Below are 21,049 nucleotides of genomic sequence, written 5' to 3' on the forward strand. Positions count from 1 at the left end.
AAGTCACGACTGAATTGTCCGTCCGGTGGACGAGCGGCTACTATTGGTGAAAAGCGGTCGTTCGCACGCCGGGCGGGCGGAGATTCGTAACAATATCAAGAGTTCCCCAAGGGATATCATCTGGCACCCCCCTGATTCATGATAAGCAAGCCCTAGACAACCAGAAACAAGAGAGAAAAAAACTTTATCCGACAAAACCAGGTTCACTAAAATTTTGGGGTTTGGCTCCCAGACTATTTAGGGATGCAATAAGATTGATCGGGGTGTACAATCTCCCCAATCAGAGGTTTGAGGCGGTTGGCAAGAACTTTTGAGAAAATCCTGTAGTCCGTGCAGAGTAGCGAAATGGGACGCCAATTTCTAAGTTGCTGGAGGTCTCCTTTCTTAGGTATGAGAGCAAGTATAGCCCTGTGACAGCTGAGTGGTAGCAAGCGTGATTGTAGGCTATCAATTAAGAGGTCAAGGAACTCGGGTCCCAACAAATCCCAGAAGGCTTTGTCGAAATCTGCAGGGATTCCATCAAGTCCAGAAGCTTTACCTGTGGGCAAAGTTTGCAAAGCAGTAAAAAGTTCGTAAATGGTCACTTCCTTGTCAAGTCGTTGACATGCAGATTCGGACAAGGTGGGCAAACAAGTGGTTAAGGAACTAATCATGTCTTCTCTCGTGTTTCTGGCACAATACAAGTCAGAGAAGTATTGTTTTCTCAAGCTTCTAATATCTTTTGGATAGTGTGTTGTTCGGCCTCCTGGTATTTGCAGCGAAGTTATTTGCTGGTTTATCTTTTTTCGCGCTTCCAAAGCAAAGAAAAATTTGGAAGGAGTATCAATAGAGCTGTAGTTCTCCATTCACAGCCTAATTAGAGCCCCTCTGGCTTGTTTTGCACAGAGTTGAGCAAGGAGGGCTTTCTTCGTTGCGAGTACAGAAACAGTCCTTTCAGCACTGGGAGTTGGAAGGCTTGACTGGAGAGACAATACTTCTTTGGCAATTAAAGATTGCAGCGCAGATTCATTCTTTATAAAAAAAATGAGCTATATTGCTGACAAAAGGTTCTAATATGGGTCTTCGCATTGTCCCACCATTGTGTGAGGCAGGAGTAGGAAGAATTCCGTAGTAGTAAACTTCCCAAAAGGTTCGAAAGGCGACAGAAAACGCGTCATCTTGCAGAAGACTCACATTGAAGGTCCAATGGGCAGTGCCACGATTTCGAGCCAGGGAAAGTATATGAAGAACAACCATGTGGTGGTCCGAAAATTGGGGTGGTGTCAACATGGTCTATGACATTTAAAGAGTCATTATCGATGTAAAATCTGTCTAGCCTTGCAAGAGATAGCCGGCCATTTGCACATCGGCACCACGTGTATTGCCGTGCAGATGTGTTCTGGAGTCTCCATACATCCATAAGGCAGAATTTAGACAATACTCTCTTTAAGGGTGTTTTACTTGATGGGTGGGGCTCTTCTCCATTACGATCAAGGGTGGGATACAATGTGCAGTTAAAGTCCCCACACAGACAAACAAGACCATCAAAATCAAGGCGTGTGAGGAACATTTCTAGCTGTGTGAAAAATTATATTCTTTCCATTCTCATACTAGGTGAGTATACATTTATTAAAGTGTGTTTATAACCGTTATAAAGGAAATTAACTAAAGCTAAATGCCCTTTAATAATAATCTCCTTAAAAGTGACATTTTCAGGACAGAGAGAAGGATTTAAGTAAAAAGCCACTCCAGCACTAGGGCAGATCAAGCTACTAAAGAACCATTGTCCTTTCATGTTGCGAGTCCATTTGCTCATGCACGAAGAGCTACATCTTGTTTCTTGCAAAAGAACAACATCAAAATGTTTTTGCTCGACAAGCAATTTTACCTGAACTTTACGCAAGGGTGAACGTCCCCCATTTATATTTAAAGTTACAATAGAGAAGGTCATAGTGTAGGTAGGGAAGGTTTGTCAGGTAAAGGAAAGTTGGGTTGTGCTTGTAGCTCTTTCCGAGCTTTCAATACACACTTTCTAAGGCGAAAAACTTGTGACTCAGTCACACCAAGTTGTTCAGCCTGAAGGAGGAGACGTTTTGAGGAGTTTATAAAGCCAGACAGGTTTGGGAAGAAGGTTATAATTTTAACGTTTTTCTTTCGAAAAATGTCCTGAAAAAACTTTCGCATTTCCATGGGTGATGCATCATCATCATCACCCTCCAGTTCCTTGGCTATTGCTGGGTCATTGCAGACTTCGCTACCAGCACCAGAGGCAAGCGACGAGGCCCCATCTGAGAAATAATCCGAGTGGCCTTTATTTTTCTCCTCGCACACCGAAGCCGATGCTCTTACAACGGGAATATCGTCTTCTACTAAAAGTGTAGCTGTTTGCACAGCGGGAGTTTTAAAAACCGTAACAGGGATTAACGTTTTTATATCGGAGGCTTCGCACTCTCCCTCTGGGGCTGCCACCTCTGCTGCCTCCATTACCTCAGACACTTCATCGTCAGCAGGGCGTGGGACGAGAGCAGGTTTATGGTTTTTGATTTTAATTTCAGTGACCGGAGTGGTGACCACAACACCGTGGGGCGTTGCGCTCGGTCCTTGTTCATGAGAGGAATGAACTGAAGCGTCTTCTTCCGTTTCAGCTAAAACACTGAACCTATTCTGCAGCAGAAGACCAGCCGCAGGAGCTTCTGTTTCTAAAAAAGAAACACTACGTTCATTCGACGGTGCTATCTTTTACGAACAGCTCGCCTGTGTGTCCTCACTACCGCTCCCTCTTTTATAACTCCTCTTGGAGGACACAGTAATAAAACCCGCGTCATCAGCAGGTGAATTATTGATTTCCCCGCTCGAATGTGAAGGCTGATCTGCCGTCCCCGACGCGCCATTATTATTACTAATATCGACATCTGGTTCTGTCCGTCTAGATGTGCCACTAGAATCGGCGTTTGTTCCTGACTGTCTAGATGTGCCACTGGATATATACTCCGGACAGGCACCTTTTAAATGTTTGAAGGCACCACACGTGAAACACATCATTGTCTCTGTTGCAATGTACATTCGATAATTTCGATTTTCTACTCCCAATGTAGCTGAGGCATTGAGTGATTGAGCGTTTTTTTAACACCATGTGACAGTGCCGCTGGAAGGTCATGATATGGCGGACTGAAGAATCCGAACGCAAATGAAAGGGAATCATAGAGATTTTTGACACCACCGTGCCGAATTGTCCCAAAACGGACAAGATCTGTTCGTTTTTAACAAAAGGTGGTAAATTAGATAAAGTGATTTTCACCGCCGGTGAGTCCAACATACTAACGTTAACGAAAATATCTGGCGGTAAAGACAAACCAGTTTTAACCTCCTGAGCAACATAGCGCTCCTCGGAAAGAAACACAACAACTCGCTGGTTCATCTTTGAAGCTGCGAACACATTTTCAAAACCAACGAGTTTACCCAAGCCCATCATGACGTCCTCGACCTGAACCCCGTTGAGTGGACAAACTAATACCCCATTCTTACAAGTAAGTGACTCTTAAATGCTTTTCTGCAAACGACTTTGCCGTAGCTGAAAACAAAAGGAAAAAAAAAGACCTGTCGTGAGCAGAATTTGCAGGCGAAGGTAAAATAAAAAAATGAAAATTCGTAAATGAAAAGCCGACAGAAAATATCAATATTTCAAAGCACAGCAAGCAGAATGCAGGCCCCAGCAACACACAGTTGTTTAGGCCAAGCACACAAAACTTACCGTGCACGCTCTCTCTTTCTCTCTCTGTCGTCTCAAACACAGAAGGGAACACAGGGATACAAAACGGGGGCACAAAGGAACAGAAAGTTGGGGAGTAGGAAAAACCACCACAGACAGAGTACTCACAGTAGGCAGCAGCTCACAAACAAACAAACAGTAGGCAGCCGCCATCTTGCCACACCCTAACAACACTGGCAGCCAGGGGAGAGAGAGAAAAAGAGAAAAAGAGAAAAAGAGAAAAAGAGAAAAAGAGAAAAAAAGAAAAAGAGAAAAAGAGAAAAAGAGAAAAGAGAAAAGAGAGAAAGAGAGAAAGAGAGAAAGAGAGAAAGAGAGAAAGAGAGAAAGAGAGAAAGAGAGAAAGAGAGAAAGAGAGAAAGAGAGAAAGAGAGAAAGAGAGAAAGAGAGAAAGAGAGAAAGAGAGAAAGAGAGAAAGAGAGAAAGAGAGAAAGAGAGAAAGAGAGAAAGAGAGAAAGAGAGAAAGAGAGAAAGAGAGAAAGAGAGAAAGAGAGAGAAAGACAGAAAGAGAGAAAGAGAGAAAGAGAGAAAGAGAGAAAGAGAGAAAGAGAGAAAGAGAGAAAGAGAGAAAGAGAGAAAGAGAGAAAGAGAGAGAGAGAGAGAGAGAGAGAGAGAGAGAGAGAGAGAGAGAGAGAGAGAGAGAGAGAGAGAGAGAGAGAGAGAGAGAGAGAGAGAGAGAGAGAGAGAGAGAGAGAGAGAGAGAGAGAGAGAGAGAGAGAGAGAGAGATATATTGTTGTGGTTACCAGATTCGCAAACCACCATTCAGGTCCCTTAGGTGAGGTATCTCGGTAAGTGCATGTGTAGTTAGGCCCAAACCCGTTGTCTAGTGGGAATACATGTCATTTATACGTGCTGCGACTCTTTAGGATAGCCGTTTTTCTTTTACTATCTTTATTTTGGACCAACCGCCATGATCACAACCACAACATCAACCACCGACCACAACCACCGCTTCACCACAACCGCCACGACCTTCCCGTCACACCTCACCACCGTAGCATCACCACCGTTCTTGCCCCGCTGTGGGTACCGGTGTTGGACTCATGCAGAACGCGCGTCGAACAGCGTGTACAAAACCACGGATTTTCTGCTTCAAAAACGGATCGAAAACGACACACGCCCACTTTTTGCCGTCCAATCGGTGAGCGAGGGGCGAATTGGCCCCGCCCCCAGGGCGATCGATATATGCAAATTTGTGGATCAAAAAGCCTTCACGCCCACTTTTTCTCGGGCCAATGGGGAGCGAGGTGAAAGGTCAAAGGGAGGGGGTCAAAGGCGAAGTTACGGGGGGATAAAAGGACGGTGTTCGTCAGTCAAAGGAGTCGTAAAAGTCGGAGCGAAAGTCAGCAGAACGAGAACGAGGGGTCGGAGAGTCGCAAGAGAGAACGAGGGAGAGTCAGCAGAACGAGGTCGGAGAGTCAAGAAGAGGAGAGTCGGAAGCAGAGGGTCAAGACTTCGCGGGCGGTGGAGCTGCTCGTCGTGTGCGTTGGAGTCGGAACGGAGGGGACGGAGCTGTGGAAAGGCGGCGACATCGGACGAGGGGGTGCTCGCGTCGTGCAGGAAGCTGCACCCGAAGGAGGCCGACAGCGCGACCTGGCCGAGGTGGAGACGCTCGTCGCATATAATAAAGATCCTCTATACCCCGAGCATCAGCAACCCCCTCCTGTTTCCCCCCGCGCTGAGATAGTGCGACCAAGGGGGCCCGTTCCCACCCCCTGCCAGGCACTGTCCACGAGGCCCGCGGGTTGCGGGGCCATCGCCGCTCCGCGTCTCATCACCAGACGGGTAGGCCCGACCCGGTCTCGGCCCCAGGCCTACCTCATTCTTGAGGGTATTTCTTTTCCTTGGTTTTGGGTATGTGTTGTCGGCGCCGTCTGTGAAGTAGAATTGTATAAGTGTTGCCGTGTGCTCGGTAGTCGGTATTAGCTCTGCACTGTGTTTTCACTTTTATGTTTGCTTTTTGTGTAAATGGAATTGTGTTTTCTTTTTTGTGTGCATTTGGTGGAATTGTATTTGTGTGCTTCCCGTGTGCCGAGAATAAATGTGCTTTATTGTTGAACTGTTCTCCCGCTTCGCTTCGTCTTTTCCTCCATTGAATCCCCATCTAGCTTCACGTAAAGGGTTGGTAGTGGGCTGAATACGCCCGATAATTAATCGAACCGTCGAGGTCGACGATAACACCGCTCGGTTATTCTGATAGTACGGAACGGGTCGCTTAAGTGGCCCGTGTCCGAAGTCGACCTGCGGCGAGGTGCGATCGCCCGGTCTACCCTCCGCGTGGGTACTTAGGTAGTTCGAATTTGGCGAGCAACCCTATCCCACGCGGGGGCTGATTGGCTCGATCGCGGTGAGACCGAAAGGTCCACCCGTGACTGGTTCCCGGCGTTAGTCCGAGAGGGTCACGACTGGATTGTCCGTCCGGTGGGCGACGTGCCGCGATTCGAGTTACGTGGCCGTCGCACGCCGGCGGGCGCGAAGACCGCAACAATATATATATATATATATATATATATATATATGGGCTTGGCTACAGCCTTAGTAGGGCGTGACTGGTGCTCGACACGATCCGTCTGGCACAGTCTTCCCTGCCGTTCCGGGAAGTCTCCTATGGCTTTCGCCATCTCTCTGCCCTTTATGCCCTCCGGCCCTTGCATCACCAATGACTCATCACGCCCCTGTCCTCTCACTCACATTTGGCCGTGGACAACCAGGATGTTGCTATGCCCCTCTCACTCACATTTGGCCGTGGACCCAATTTGGGGGCTGAGCAACCCCTCCATGACCCTTCACCCTAAATTCCTGATGTGATGTGGCCGTGGCTAAAGGCACCTATGCCGTTCTCCCACCAATACTAGTGCCTCTAGCCGAGCGAAATGCTAAAATAGACTGATTACACAGTGTAAAACAGTAAAAATGGGGTCAAAAGGGTTGAAAATTACATCCGCTACTGAAGGTGGACAGAGGTTTTGTTCTCACCTTCTGTTCTTGTATTATATATGTTGTTGTATTCTGAAAACTCTCAGTATTGTGAAGCTTCTCAGTATTATCCTTGTAATTTGGTATTATGTTTTACCATTACTAATCCTGCCTGTTGATGTTGTTCAATATTTTGAATGGTAATTTTTTAGCTCGCCTGTTCGAAGAACAGAGAGCTATAGTGATACCCCTGGCGTGAGCGTCAGCGTGAAAATGTTAAATTTTTATGTATTATGGAAAAACTCCTCGACGGATTTTGACGAAACTTCGTGGGGGGGGGTTAGGTATGGTCCAAGGATCATGCCATTAGATTTTGGACTTGGTCCCCCCCCCCAAAAAAAATTGTTAGAGAATTTTTTTTTTTGCATTTCTACATGTTTTAAGTGATTTCCAACCCCCCCAAAAAGTTAGAGAAAAAATATATATTTTTTGCATTTCTACATGTTTTAAGTGATTTCCAACCCCTTTATCTCGGCTTTATCTATCCCGTGAGTGAGCCGCGTGACATGTGATCACGCGTCACGTCCTTCAATTCATCACATTCTCCCCGTCTTTAAAATGTAACTAGAGTCCCAAATAACGCGCCATGATTACTTCAGCGCTATAGGAGTATACATTTCAAGCAGCGTGAACTATTTAAACTACAGAAGCATACATTCCAAGCAGTGAGGATTATTTTGAGTTGTAGGAGCATGGTAATGAGCATCGAAATATGATATAATGAGCATAAAGGAGCATGAGCATCGAGGATGCCGATAATCCCCTTTACAGATCGAGTCGGCGAGGGGGTTTTATCCGTCGACCTCTCCGGGAGTAAATGGCGGTTTCACTTGAGGGAGGCTTCCGATCCTCTTGGGGAGCCTCGACTCGTGCCGGGGATGACTCCCCGATCGCTCTTGGGTGGAACGTGGCAGCTCCGTCGCCACCATTCCCAGGTGGAGTTCCTGGGGGGGGAAACACCTGGGGAGGGAATGTCAGAGGGAGGAGTGCCAGATGGTGGTGTACCTGCGGGAGGAGTACTTGAGGGAGCCAAATGGCGAACCGACACAGTGGTCTCCCTGCCATCCGGGAGCCTGACATGAGCATACTCTGGATTAGCATCGATGAGTTCGACCTCCTCCACCATGGGTTCATACTTGCTTTGTCGTACCGGGTGTTTCATGAACACTGTTCCGGGATAGATTAGCCAGTTGGGCGCCGTTTGGCCATCAACATAACGTCGTTGGTGAGTAAACATTCGTTCGTGAGGAGTAGCATTGGTGGACGTACAGAGCAAAGAGCGTATGGAATTCAGAACGTCGAGAAGGGTAACCTCCCACCGCTCGGGCCCCAGCCCTCTCGATTTCAGCGCCAGAGTTAAGGCTTTCCAAATGATTCCATTATATCGTTCCACCTGCCCATTACCCTGTGGGTTGTAACCCGTCGTTCGACTAGTTGCTATGCCGTGCTCAAATAGGAACTGTTTTAGCCCGGCCGACATGAAACACGGCCCTCTGTCTGAATGTATGTACGAAGGTTTCCCAAACATAGCGAAGAGGTCAGACAGACATTTCACGACAGTGCCCGAGGTCATATCCGAGCACGGAAATGCGAAAGGGAACCTTGAGTATTCATCAACAACAGTGAATATGTATCTGTTGTCTGTCTCGGTCGGCAGGGGCCCTTTGAAGTCGATATTTAGTCTCTCGAAGGGTGAAGTGACCTTGATCAACCTGCCAGATGCTGCGCCATAGAATCTGGGTTTTAGTTCAGCACAAACAGGGCATGAAGCATTCATTTGTTTAATATCTTCGATAGAATAGGGAAGGTTTTGTCTGCGCACGAAATGTGCCATTCTGGTTACTCCTGGGTGGCACAGAGACTCATGGAGGTCTTGCAAAGCCCGACTGATTGTCGCTGAACAGTAGACCCGAGAGAAGGCATCTGCAGCAGGGTTTTCCCTCCTGGGCCGGTAAACAATGTCGTAACTATAGCAAGCTAGGTCTATCCACCATCTCATTATTTTCTCATTCTTAATTTTCCTGTTATTTTTCCCATCAAACATGAATGCAACGGATCGCTGGTCCGTGACGAGTGTGAAGTGGTTTCCCAGTAAATAATGTCTCCATTTACGCAGGGCTTCGACAATAGCGTACACTTCCTTCTCTATTGCTGAGTGTCTCTGCTCGCTTCCAGAGAGAGTTCTCGAGAAGAACGCGACGGGTCGGCCGGACTGATTGAGCGTCGCAGCGATCGCGTGATCGGAAGCATCCGTTTCCACCACGAAGGGCACCGAGCTGTCGATCGATAGTACCACGGAATTACTGATATCATTTTTGAGGCTGTGGAAAGCTTTTACAACAGCGGCATCTGGTCGGAAGTTTTTGCAATGCACTAGGGGATGTATTTTCTCGGAGTATTGGGGGATCCATCTCGCGTAGTAAGCGAACATTCCGATCACCCGCCGCATTGTCTGCAGGTCCTGAGGTGGGGGTAGCTCACGGAGTGGGCGCAATCGTTCAGGATCGGGCTTAATTCGGGAAGATCGGGAAGATTAATTGACCTTGCCGAGAATACGCATTTCTCGTAGTTGAGGGTCACATTATATTTTCTAGCAATGCTCAAGTATCTATCCAGATTCATATCATGTTCCCCTCAATCTTTACCGCACACCGTGACATTGTCCACGTAAACAAAAGTGTCTTTGAGGTTTTCATCCGAGATGATGTCATCCATAACTCGTTGGAAGCAAGCTACTCCATTGGTGACACCGAACGGAATCCTCCTGAATTGATAGAGGCGTCTACCTGCCTGGAACGCGGTGTAAGGTTTGTCTTCCTCTCGGATGGGAATTTGATGATAGGCGCTTCACAAATCGATGGTACTGAATATTTTATAATTGGCCACGCGTTCGACCATCTCGTCTATGCGCGGCAAAGGGTAGGCATCGAGTTGGGTGAAGCGATTGACCGTTTGAGAGTAATCGACAACCATTCGTTTCTTATGGTTTTGGCTGCTGGTCACCAACACCTGCGCGTGCCATGGCGAATCGCTCAGTTCTATAATACCTTCTTCCAGTAATCGCTTGGTCTCAGAAGTGATGAAGTTCATATCGGCAGTGGTATATCGTCGCGATTTGATCGCTATCGGTTTACAGTCCGGCGACAAGTTAGCAAACAGCTGGGGGGACAATACCTCTGCGGTGGTCAGAGCATTTAGAATTAGACAAGGTTTGCTTCCTCCAAAGGGTATTTCGACGCTCGTGTGCTGCTTGAGGACATTATGACCCAGAATTACGTCTGCGCATAAATCACGAAGCACCAGTACCCTTACATCCCGATGCGAGTACCCTTTTACGTCCTTTTCAACATTGCAGTACCCTCGTACGCGGGACTGCAGTGATGTGGAGGCCATGCATACCGTATTGTCTGTCGGGTGGATCTTCCATTTCCTGCCCTTCACTAGTGAGCTGTTGACGAAACTTTCAGAGCTACCGGTATCAATCAGAGCCTCAGCCATATGCCCGTTAATTCGTACATTGATGATAACCTTGGATAGATTCCCCGGTGAAGCTGCAGTTAGTTTCTTTTGTGAGTAGAGGGCCGCAGAAGTGGGTTTATTTTTTCTAAGAGTAGATTTGCATACCCTGGCATAATTCCCTTTCTTGTCACAATTCATGCATGTGGCATCCCTGGCGGGGTATTTGTTGCGGGGGTGTCTTTTGTACCCACAAAAGAAGCATTTACCAACCGAAGTAGTGGCTGAGGAGTTTGACGAGGTCTGGGTATCCGATTCCTCGGGTTTATCTCCATCCTCAGTGTCGGAGGTGCCCTGGGGGGTTCCTTGAGTTTCCGCCATAGCAGCGTTCATTAGCAGCATCGGTGTCCCATGTGACTCAGATTGCTGCTGAGCCGTATCCATTTCTCGAGCCTGGTCAGCTACCTTTTCAAGAGTGGGTTGCCCTTTCTCCAGTAAGCGTTGCCGTATGGGGGCTGACCTGAGCCCTTGGGTGAACGCCTCTCTGGTCGCTTCATCTCGGTGTTCCTCGGCGGTTACGGCCCGGAAACTGCAGTCTTTTCCCAACTGCCTCAGAGCTTGCAGGAACTGATCGATTGTCTCCCCGGCTGCTTGCTTGAGTGTGTTGAGAAGATGTCGTATGTACACCTCGTTCTTGCGCTTCACGTAGAGCGCCTGCAGCACGTCGATCGCTGCATCGTAGGTGTCACACTCCGAGAAGAGTCTGAATACACTGGGCGAGACATGATTCACAAGTGCGGCCAATTTGTCGGCTCCCTCTTCAATAATGGTCAGATAGTGTGAGAAGGAACGGAACCAATGCGACCATTTCATTTCCGAGTCAGTCGCGTTTGGGTCTGCGTCGAACCTCTCTGGTTTGTAGATCTTGTCCATCGTCGGTTGAGGGAGCCGAAGGGATCAAGTGGAATAAATTGAAATGAAAGCGAGGGAAAAACCTTCAGAGTGTAGGCTTTATTCCACTTGATTGAAGCCGCTTCTACGGGCACATCAGGGGATACATGTGCAGCAAGGAGTACATGTGTAGCAATGTATACATGTGCAGTAGATCACCGCAAAATAACTCAGCAATTAGCACGGATTCCGATATACTCTCAATTCTTACCATTCAACGAGCACCAAGTGGACCGCCGCCATAAATGACAATGCCCCAGGGACAATCCCCCCGACCGCGCGGAATCTCGGCTTTATCTATCCCGTGCGTGAGCCACGCAACATGTGATCACGCGTCACGTCCTTCAATTCATCACAGAGAAAAAAAAAATTTTTTCAACAAAATTTTGATTTCTTTTTTTTGCATTTCTACATGTTTTAAGTGATTTCCAACCCCCCCTACACCCCCCCAAAAAATGTTGGAGAAAAGAACTATAACTCTATCTGCACTTTTGACATCATATTTAATGAATAAGATATCAGGTTCACTTGAGTGACCCAGCAGTATTGGCGGCGGAGGTTTTGCACTCTCCCGAGTGCTCCCCCTCTAGTTTCCTTTCTAATGTTTTTATCTACCACACTTTCTTATACGCCCGATATATATATATATATATATATATATATATATATATATATATATATATATATATATATATATATATATATATATATATATATATATATATATATATATATATATATATATATATATATATATATATATATATATATCGGGGCCTATTATGTGATACCGGTCGTCCGTCCGTCTGTCTGTCTGTCTGTCCGTCCGTTCCTGTCCGCACTCTAACTCCCAAAGTTTTCAACTTTCACGTTTCATATTTGGTACAGAGGTACAGACTGTGGAGCCGTTGTCACGACATACCTTCGTCATCTAAAGTGGTTGCCATGGCAACCGGGATGCTATTTTCCATCCGTTCCTGTCCGCACTCTAACTCCCAAAGTTTTCAACTTTCACGTTTCATATTTGGTACATAGGTACAGACTGTGGAGACGGTGTGTCGCAACATACGTTCGTCATCTAAAGTGGTTGCCATGGCAACCAGGATGCTGTTTTCCATGTAGTAGCACAATTCTGTATATACCTTCTTGTTAGGGCGTATATTGTGCTCACTTGCGCTCTTGTTACTGATTACAATATACAAATACATATATTGCTTTATAATTATACTTCACTGCAATGCTTTATAAAAAATATTAATTATTAGACTCATCTTTAAAAACGATAAATGAATCAACAGGCGAGCATTGGGTGGCTTTGACACCAACTGTGGTTTAATTACTTCCACCACCGAGGTTATGTTCAGTTGTGTGACAAGGATTGCCTCCTCAGGAAACCAGTGAGGAGGCATTGAGTCAGTCTTGGAATGACTCAGGTTTTTCTTGGTCTGAAATTTATTTTTCTTTTTGCCCTTCAGGTCCTTCCACCTTTTTCACTTTGTTCTTTGAGCTGTTCGTTCGTTCTCTAACAAATCTGCACATTTATCTCCGTGTCCATTTGAGTCATCTTCAGTTTTCTTCTTCTCTTTCTTCTTTCCTTTCTCTTTTCAGTCTGCTCGCTCGCTCTTTACACACTCACTGTTCGTTTTCACACCTTTTTCTCTTTTCACTTCACGACACACACATCTCTGCATCAAGCCCTGCACACTTTCACGTCAGCCCAGTGGCTCATATCGCTGTCCGGCCATGTTGGAACTGTTCACCTCACCTCGCCTCACTGCCAGCCGTTCCCCACCAAATCTGCGCAAGCCATCACTTAAAGCCGTCTACCATCGGGTGCTCCAGATCAGGAGCGTGAACAGAGTGAATGGAGGAGTCCGTGCGGGGGGGCGGGGGGGGAGTGTGAGGAGAGCATTACGAGGACCACTAGGCCAGATTAATGGGTGGCAGCAACTCAACTGGGTTGTTGCAAGGTGTGACAGGACACACAAAAGACCTCCTCTATTTATTTCTCACCACTCAACCTTCTTGTCCTCCCATTTCTCATTTCTTCTGGGTAAATGTTTGGCATGCCATTTATGTGTACAGGTGATAAGTGACTGATTAAGATCCAAGAGTGCGATGTCGTGTTTGGGGTAATTTGGGGAATGTAAGCGTATACGTGCCTGTAATGTAATATATAAAGCTCATTATAACCACTCACTGACTGACTGATATTAATGTTCGGTACCTTCCGGGAGATGTAGAAAGGTGAAATTTTGTGTGCCGACAGACATGAAAGCCGATACACTGTGGGGGGGGGGGGGGGACATCACAGAACCATTGGAAAGCATCTTGAAATGAATGAAAAAAATAAATGCAGGTGAGTGACCTGAGACAATGGGGAAGCACAGTAATTTTGCGTGCCGACAGATATCAAAGCCGATACACTGGGGGGGGGGGGTGGGGGGATGCAAAAATCACAGAACCATCGGAAAGCATCTGTAAATGAAAATATAAATAAATGAAGGGAAAAAAAGAAAAGAAATAAATGCAGGTGAGTGACCTGAGACAATGGGGAAGCATGGTTCGTTATTGCTTGCAATGTGTAAACACATCACACAATGCAAGAGGGGTGTGTGCTGACCTGTATTGCCATTGCTTGTTTTCCCACTATTTCTTACCATCTTTATAATTACCTGTTTTCCCGCCATTTCTTGCCTTTATTAAACCCATTTGGTATGGAGAATCAAACTGGCTTGACTTATCCCGTTTTCGTCCGGCAGATATGTGAAAAAAATGTGCCTTTCGTGATACAAGCATGAAATTTGGCACACTGCCAAGGCAGTATCTTACAAAGATTTTTGGATATAGGGACATTCCAGATTTTTCCCAGAGCCAAAATGGCGGCCATTTTACAAAATATCCGATTTTGTGTTGTACAAGGAGGATACATGTGGATACAACTATATTTAAGAAGCATACCAGTAGTTTTATTTAACTAAATATAGATTCTAGCAAATAAGAAATAGCAAATAAAGGTGACAAAGCGTGAATAAACCATTTATTTGGTCATTTTTTGGTGCATTTTTGCACTTTTGGACGGTTTTCTACAACAAACTCTTCAAAAAACTGTTATCAAGCACCATGGAATGAATTGTTCATTTAACACTCTTGAACTCAGAGGAAGTGCTTCTGTTTGATCCTAACATCAACTTACAGAGTCAAAATTATACAGTGGAACCTCTAGATCCAGGTAACAGAGTCTACTATGATGCATGGATACATGTGTACATGTTACATAATTATCATCTGTGATCTCTCTTGTCCCAGTTCTACTCTCTTGTACACTCCCCACCACAGTGACATAGAGCTGTGCACTGGAGTGCAGCCTTGACACACTTGCACTGTCCTCTGCATCCCTTTTTGCAGCCACACCTTAGTAGTTGCCGACATGCCTCAGTTTCCTCTGGGAGGGTTGTCCAGTATATGTCCCAGCCATTATCGGTGTGAACCCACCCCCAGTCACTGGGCGATGGGAGCTCTGGTGTGGACACCATCATCTGGCCCCAACAGTAGCCGGCTTGGTAGGTAGCTCTCTTGATGTGCTGCTTCAGGGCTTCACGAGTTGGTGGGAGAGCATCCATTGATCTGCCATTCTGGGTGAATAGATGCTTGCGACACTCATTGACATGTTCCTGGCTACTGGTGCGATCATAGAGCACAACAACAAAACGCTCCAGTGCATCCATGTGGTCATCTACGGCTGAAGGAGTTGGCGTGGCAGCCAAGGCACAGAATGCTGCAGTGACATCAGTGACCTCATCACAGGCTTTCCAGGTTTCCCATGCTTTTTTCTTCCCCCTGCCTCCAAAGCTTGAAACGGTGTCGCATCCAGTGAGGGCATGGAAGAATGGCAAACCTCAACACTTGTTAGGTCCCAGTGCCACAGACATCTCATGAGCTGCCAAGAACCTGAAGTTCTTTCCTGTGCCAAAAGCAACCTAGAGCTCATCAATGTCCAGACGTCCAGCTGCTGTCACCGCAAGGACCACGACATCAGTGTCTACTGTACGGATCGACACTTTGCTGTATCCCTGCCTCACAGCGTCTTCAGCATGGAGTAGCATTCTTGTCTCAGCCTCTTCATGGCTACAAGGGGCAAGACCAGCAACATCTCGGGCCTGTGTACAAACCACATCTTTGTGGTGGGTGCTGATGACTTGTTTGTCTGTGTCTGTTGTTGCTAATCTGGTGGCTAGGAAGTCAAACAACTCCATCTTGTTCTCATCTGTGCGAAGAAAGGTCTGCCAGTTTCCAGGAATGGAACTAGATGGCTCGACTCGTCTCCTGATGCCTTTGCCTCGCTTCTTCCTAGTGTCTGCCTTCAAACTGTCTGTGAGGTATTCATTCCAGACAATATCCATCCTGCTCGTATGCTGCAGCTGAGATGTGATGTATGGCAAGAATACTTCTGATGCATACTCGTTGAAGGTCTTTGCTGTGCCAGGTGGCAGCATACTGATGATCGCTGCACCATCAAGGATGATGACTTCAACTGCTGGACTCGCAGCAGCAGCAGCATTCTCCTGTGGAGGGACCAGATCTTCTAAGCAGCCAACCAGATCAGACTTTGTTCCAAGTCTCATCTTGCCCATGTGTGACAGTGCAGGGGGACTTGCTTGGTTCTCATGTGCGAAGAACTCATCAAGATCTCCATCACGTATCTGGGACGCAATGAACAACCTGGAGAACAGGGAGCAGTCGTTCTTCAGAGATGAAACCTGCAGCTGTGCTCTTGACTTCTCTCTGACTGGAGGTCGGCTGAAGAGAGGGAGGTTGTTTCTCTTGATTGGGTCGGTGATGGGCTTTGTCTGGTTGATAAGTCTCTCATGGACATAGGAGTCATGCGGTTCTTGTCCCAGCTTCTCAATCTGGCGTACATTATTGATAACTGCTGGGTCTGCCAGGTCTCTGCTGTCTAGCACCAGGAGATCCTTGCTGTCATCACAAAATGGGTTGCCCATCTCCCCCATGACTTGAGTGAGTGAACGCACATCTCTAGCAAAGGCTACCTGTGTGTGCTTGGTCTGCTCGTGGTGTTTGTGAACAGCCTTCTTGGTCTCTGATGTGGCCTGGAACTCAGCGATCACTCTGGCCTTCTCTGGACCAGACACCATCCAGCGGCGTAATGCAGCGGGATTTTCTATCAGGCCTACAGCTCCTCCGTCACCCTTAACTAATGCGTTATTCTGCTCGTGGGCTTGGTCGATGGCCATCGCAAAAAACGCATGAGTGGTCTTCTTTACTGTGAAGTTGCCGGCAATAAACTGCGTGTATACACTTGCATGTTTGGTCGCCAGTGTCACCATGTCGCACAGGTGAACTGGTATCCACCTGGCGTAGTTGGTATGACCCAAGGCGAAGAACCAGGGGACAATCTTGCTCAGGGCATCAATGTATAGCAGGAAGTTCCCTTCACGGACCGATCTGACGTAGATTAGGACAGTGAGTTCCAACTGTAGAATGATCCACCAGAAGTGGAACTGCGGACTGGCTTGCACACGTTCAGCACACCAATCTTCTAGATCCTGTCCCTCATCTGCTCCTTGACTGAAGGCTTTCTGAAGGAGAAGATAGAGGCTACTGGCTGTGACCTGGTGAGCTCGCCGATTGCTTGTAACATGGGCAGCCTTCAGGAAGGAATCAGCAGTACCAGTTGTAGCAACTCCTGTCTGCACCAGAGCTCCTGTCCACCCACTGCTATCCAGAAGATCACCCAGAGTTTTCAGTGCAGCCATCTCAATGTAGAGTCCACCAAATAGGATGACGAAGTGAACTTCTCCATGTGTTTCTGGCCATCTCCACTGGATCTGTTTGGCGAGTGCGTACAGTGGCTGATCGACTGTGAGGACTGGGATCTGACCAGGGTTCAGAATCTCAACTGCTGTCTTGATGACGTCCATGGAGTGACGAATCATAGCCACGGACTTGGCCTGGTCGTAGAAGAGAGGCAGCAATGAGGTGAGGGTCACGCCACACTCTGGTTCCTCTGCAATGGACTGCTTGCTGGCATGATATGCAGCCCATGACACAGTCTCGTCTCCCTGTAGTGGTGTATCTGATGCTATGCTAACTGCCATCTGCTGTAGCCACCTGTCAAAATTACAAGAACTCATCAACACAATTAACAAGAGACAGGACCTCAGCACCACACACAGTTAACAAGAGATTGAGGCACATATATGAATACAGAATATGTACAACTTTCAGATGATATATTTTCTGTGGCGTACCTGTATTCCACCTGCATTGCTTGAGGGATCAGTTGGCAGTCACTTCTGTTGGGACCAGCCAACTTGGGCATCGGTGGTTCACGTTTACCGAGAACCACAGGAGGTACAGTGGTGTATGACTCTGGCAGGTGTACAGTGGTTGCTGTTGTAGTAACATCATCTGAGACTACTACCCGCAGCCGTTGAACTCCACGCCCTTCACTATTCGGGTGCTGGAACAGCGAGATGCCAGTGCCGTGGAACGAGTCTTGAGCACTAGTTGAGCTGGGATTGTGGTCGATGTTATCCACTGCGCCAGTCATGAACAGACCACTCTTCAGTTCAGGTGGGCAAACTGCACCCTCCTGCTGGAAGAAGCGGCAGATACTGTTCCCCAAGTTCGTGGAGATGCTCAGCACCCTATCATAGGAGACGGAGAGACCCAAGTGGAACAGAGTGTCAATCAGGTCTCGTTTGCGAGTCTTTGTGTGCATCAGCATTTCCAGGTACACAGGCACGGGGGTCTCCCGATTGTGGCCGTGCTTGGTAGACTCAATACTCGTACTCTGTCGGCAGCATGTGTAGCTGTTGAACATGAGGAGCTGTGAGATTGTAAGAGTGGGTGTTGATACAGATGAGTGGCTTGACCGCTCTTGGATCGTGGGACCATTCAGGATCATAGCAACTAGTGCCACGAGAGAATTTGGCACGGATTGTTCTCGTCAGAGGGCGTCAAATGAACCACTAAAGGCTGTCTTCATCTTCAACATGTCTCTTCGGACTATGTTCGCGGCTCTCGCAAGATGAACACCATCACTATCAGCATCGTGTTCACAGGCCTTGTGAAGGGCTGATCCGATGTCCTCGTTGAAAGCTAGCAGAACATCTCGGCCAGGCTTGTGCTCCTCCATGACCAGAAAATATGTCATGATCCGGTGCTTGAGTTTGGTCGAGTGAACACGTCCAGTCAAGACTGTTCCAAGCTGTTTCAGCCGGTTGTTGTACAGACTTGTTTGGTCTGCCAGCTTGAACACTGGTGCCACAAGAGCGTCCATGCGGGCATCATCAATGTAGGACACCAGTTCTCCGAGAGCTATGCCATGATTGATATCATCCTGGTCATCCAAGGTTCTCTTTGTGTCCCTTGCTTTGTTATAGAGGGAAACCAGACACTTCACATTGTACAGGGCATCTTGCGCCATCATATCTCCAGCACTCAGTTTAGCAATAAGTGGCTTGTCTTCTAGTTTCAGAGCACATTTCCTGACTCGTCTGTCCAGGTCAAAGGTAGAAGCTTTGCACAAAGACTCATTACCTGCTGGCTTGCCACAAAAGAAACACGTTTTGAGCAGTGACTCTGTGCGGTCCACACTCTGACGGGTATACTTTCGTGTCACGCCTTCGGTATCCCCACTGGTTGTTTTCCTCTTTTCTGCCCGAATCAATTGAGTTTTGTTGTATTGTAGTCTGCACGAATCATGCCACTTAGCCCTGTGGTGCTGGAAGGTGGACTCAATACCCTCACCATCGTCCAAGCGGGACATGTCGAGAGATTTTGGCAAGCAGTCGATCTCACTGAACCTGAGGAGGTTGTCTGCCAGAGTCTGGTATCCAGACCCTCCTGTGCTTCGCTTGGAGTCAGCTGGACAATGAAGAGGCTCAGTGGTGTCCATCTGACACAGCACACACAGGTTCCAGTCTGTCTGGTTAATTGATGTAACAGATGTACTTGGCCCTCGCTGCTGGAGGTCTAATAGTTTGAAATACTTGGCCATTCTCTTGAACCACCACCAATCAGTCACTGTAAAATTGGAAAGAACCACCACCAAGCAGGGGATTAGTCTTTGGGTACACTACAGTGGAGTTATCACCTGAAAACAGAATAGCAGAGTTAAAATGTTTTCAACTACGAACCCCAGCCCAGAGGAGATGAATATATACACAATGGCGATCTTGGGTGATTGTCACTCGATGTCCCCAATAGGCCACCATACATTATTTCTTTTCGCTGGACAGGACCATGTTAAACCCAAATCAATATGAACACACCATTGTAGTTTGAACATTTCTATTATGCAATCATGAAAATTAATACAGTGAGTACATCAATATCGATTTTGCAAATTTATGCATTTAATCGCGACATTGCCAGCTACCAGTATGTAATTAATAATGGAAATATTCATGGAGTCTAAGTTCCTTTCACCAAATTTGATTTTTGATCTATTTATATTTCCAGAAACAATATTCAGGTAACATTCACATGCATGATCATATTGCAGAGCTCTTGTTCCAGCCATGCATTATTGCGATGGTAAACTGTTATCTGTTTCCCTCATAGACCACCGTAGATGCATTTTTTAGTCAAATATGAAGTAGATAATGAAGCATGTGCATACTAGTTGATAATAATCATATTATACTCACTACATTGTGTTTTGCACCAAGCACATATGACTTTGCTGACCTTGTAGGCAGAATTTGTTATTCGTTGCAGCCATTTTGTAAAATGGCCACCATTTTGACCCTAGGGGTAATCTGGAATGTCCCTATATCCAAAATGTTTCCTAAGGGTATGCTATAACTGTGTACCAAATTTCATGCTTGTATCATCAAAGGCACAAAACTACCAGAATATTTCACATATCTGCCGGACTATTTGGGTTTTGGTGGCGATGTGGTGCTCCTCAGGGTAATAATCCCAAATGTTGTTTGATCACTGCTAGACGATAGGGTACGGTGTGTAACATTGGTTCGTTCGGCCAATTTACATCCATTGTGCAGACGTTGGCACAGTTCTTCATTTGCTGCAGTCATCTCACAGGTACGGTAAACCGACACTCGGCGTGAGGATCCGGCCAGAGGTGTGTTGTGGACAGTGTCCGTGGTGTTTATTGACGCGTCGGTCGTTCGGAGTCGTCCGAGGCGACATCGGTGACAGTATCACAGACGATGAATCGAATGACCGTTTGAGTTGATGGAATGTGGATGAACCACAGTCATGATGGGCCAAATGGCCTCCTCATTTGTTCAAGTTCCTTGTATTGCTTGTAATTCCTAAGTGTGAACAGGTGCCGCACCAGAGTCCCAATGGTTTGCGGAGCTGAGAGCAAAAATTCATTTACGAATAAAACTTTAATTTCCCCTGACTGAATAAGACATCAGTTCGGCGAATGTAATTTCCCTTCCTCAGTGTATTAATAGACAATGGTGGAGTACAAGTGGTTCAGGTGCATCGAAGGACTCCAAAGGCAGGCTCAAAAGACGATGGCGCACTCAACGAACACATCTATTAAACCCATCAATCTCTGTGCTCAGTAACGAAGCCTGGATATGCTCTTCTAAAATTGCATGAAGGACAAGATTAACGCATCCCACACCAATTACGGACCATCTGTTTATTATCTAGGCATGGGGGTGGGGTCTGGCTGGTGGGTATTAGGGAAGGGTGGGGGACTGAGGTGGGCTGGGGGTAGCTGGGTGAAAATTCCAACATATTTATGTACGTGATAAATATACGATCTGATACAAAGCAATCGGATCCGATTTAAACCTTTCGTGACATCTATTTATTACGTACATACAGGGTTAATGTGGGGGGGGGGGAGGTCTTCATTTACGTTACACGTGTCCCATAAGGAAGGGAAGCGGTATAAAATTGTCACATTT

General features: G+C 46.8%; 1 protein-coding gene across 1 annotated transcript; it reads right to left on the reverse strand.

Moving 5' to 3' along the window:
* Nucleotides 1-280: 280 nt before the first annotated feature.
* Nucleotides 281-17,531, reverse strand: LOC147014532 (uncharacterized). Its single transcript, XM_085850608.1, has 6 exons — nucleotides 17,402-17,531; nucleotides 15,469-17,261; nucleotides 3,334-3,405; nucleotides 2,156-2,678; nucleotides 539-669; nucleotides 281-417 (listed from the first exon to the last, which is right to left on the reverse strand). The coding sequence occupies exons 1-6, from the start codon at nucleotides 17,470-17,472 to the stop codon at nucleotides 281-283; spliced, it is 2,727 nt and encodes a 908-aa protein (XP_085706734.1). The 5' UTR covers nucleotides 17,473-17,531.
* Between the last annotated feature and the right edge of the window lie 3,518 nt (nucleotides 17,532-21,049).

The sequence above is a fragment of the Eptatretus burgeri genome, chromosome 13, assembly GCF_056783735.1.
Source record: "Eptatretus burgeri isolate ZD-2024b chromosome 13, Ebu_testis_v1, whole genome shotgun sequence".
Taxonomy (NCBI): domain Eukaryota; kingdom Metazoa; phylum Chordata; class Myxini; order Myxiniformes; family Myxinidae; genus Eptatretus; species Eptatretus burgeri.

Excerpts from the sequence above, each read along its gene's own strand:
- LOC147014532 (XM_085850608.1), bottom strand. The coding sequence starts at position 17,472 with ATGCCCAAGTTGGCTGGTCCCAACAGAAGTGACTGCCAACTGATCCCT. Across the intron at positions 3,406-15,468 it reads AGACACTAGGAAGAAGCGAG|CTTCAAAGATGAACCAGCGA; the intron begins GCAAAGGCATCA and ends ATGTGTTCGCAG. Across the intron at positions 2,679-3,333 it reads TGCTCAGGAGGTTAAAACTG|AAACAGAAGCTCCTGCGGCT; the intron begins GTTTGTCTTTAC and ends TTTCTTTTTTAG.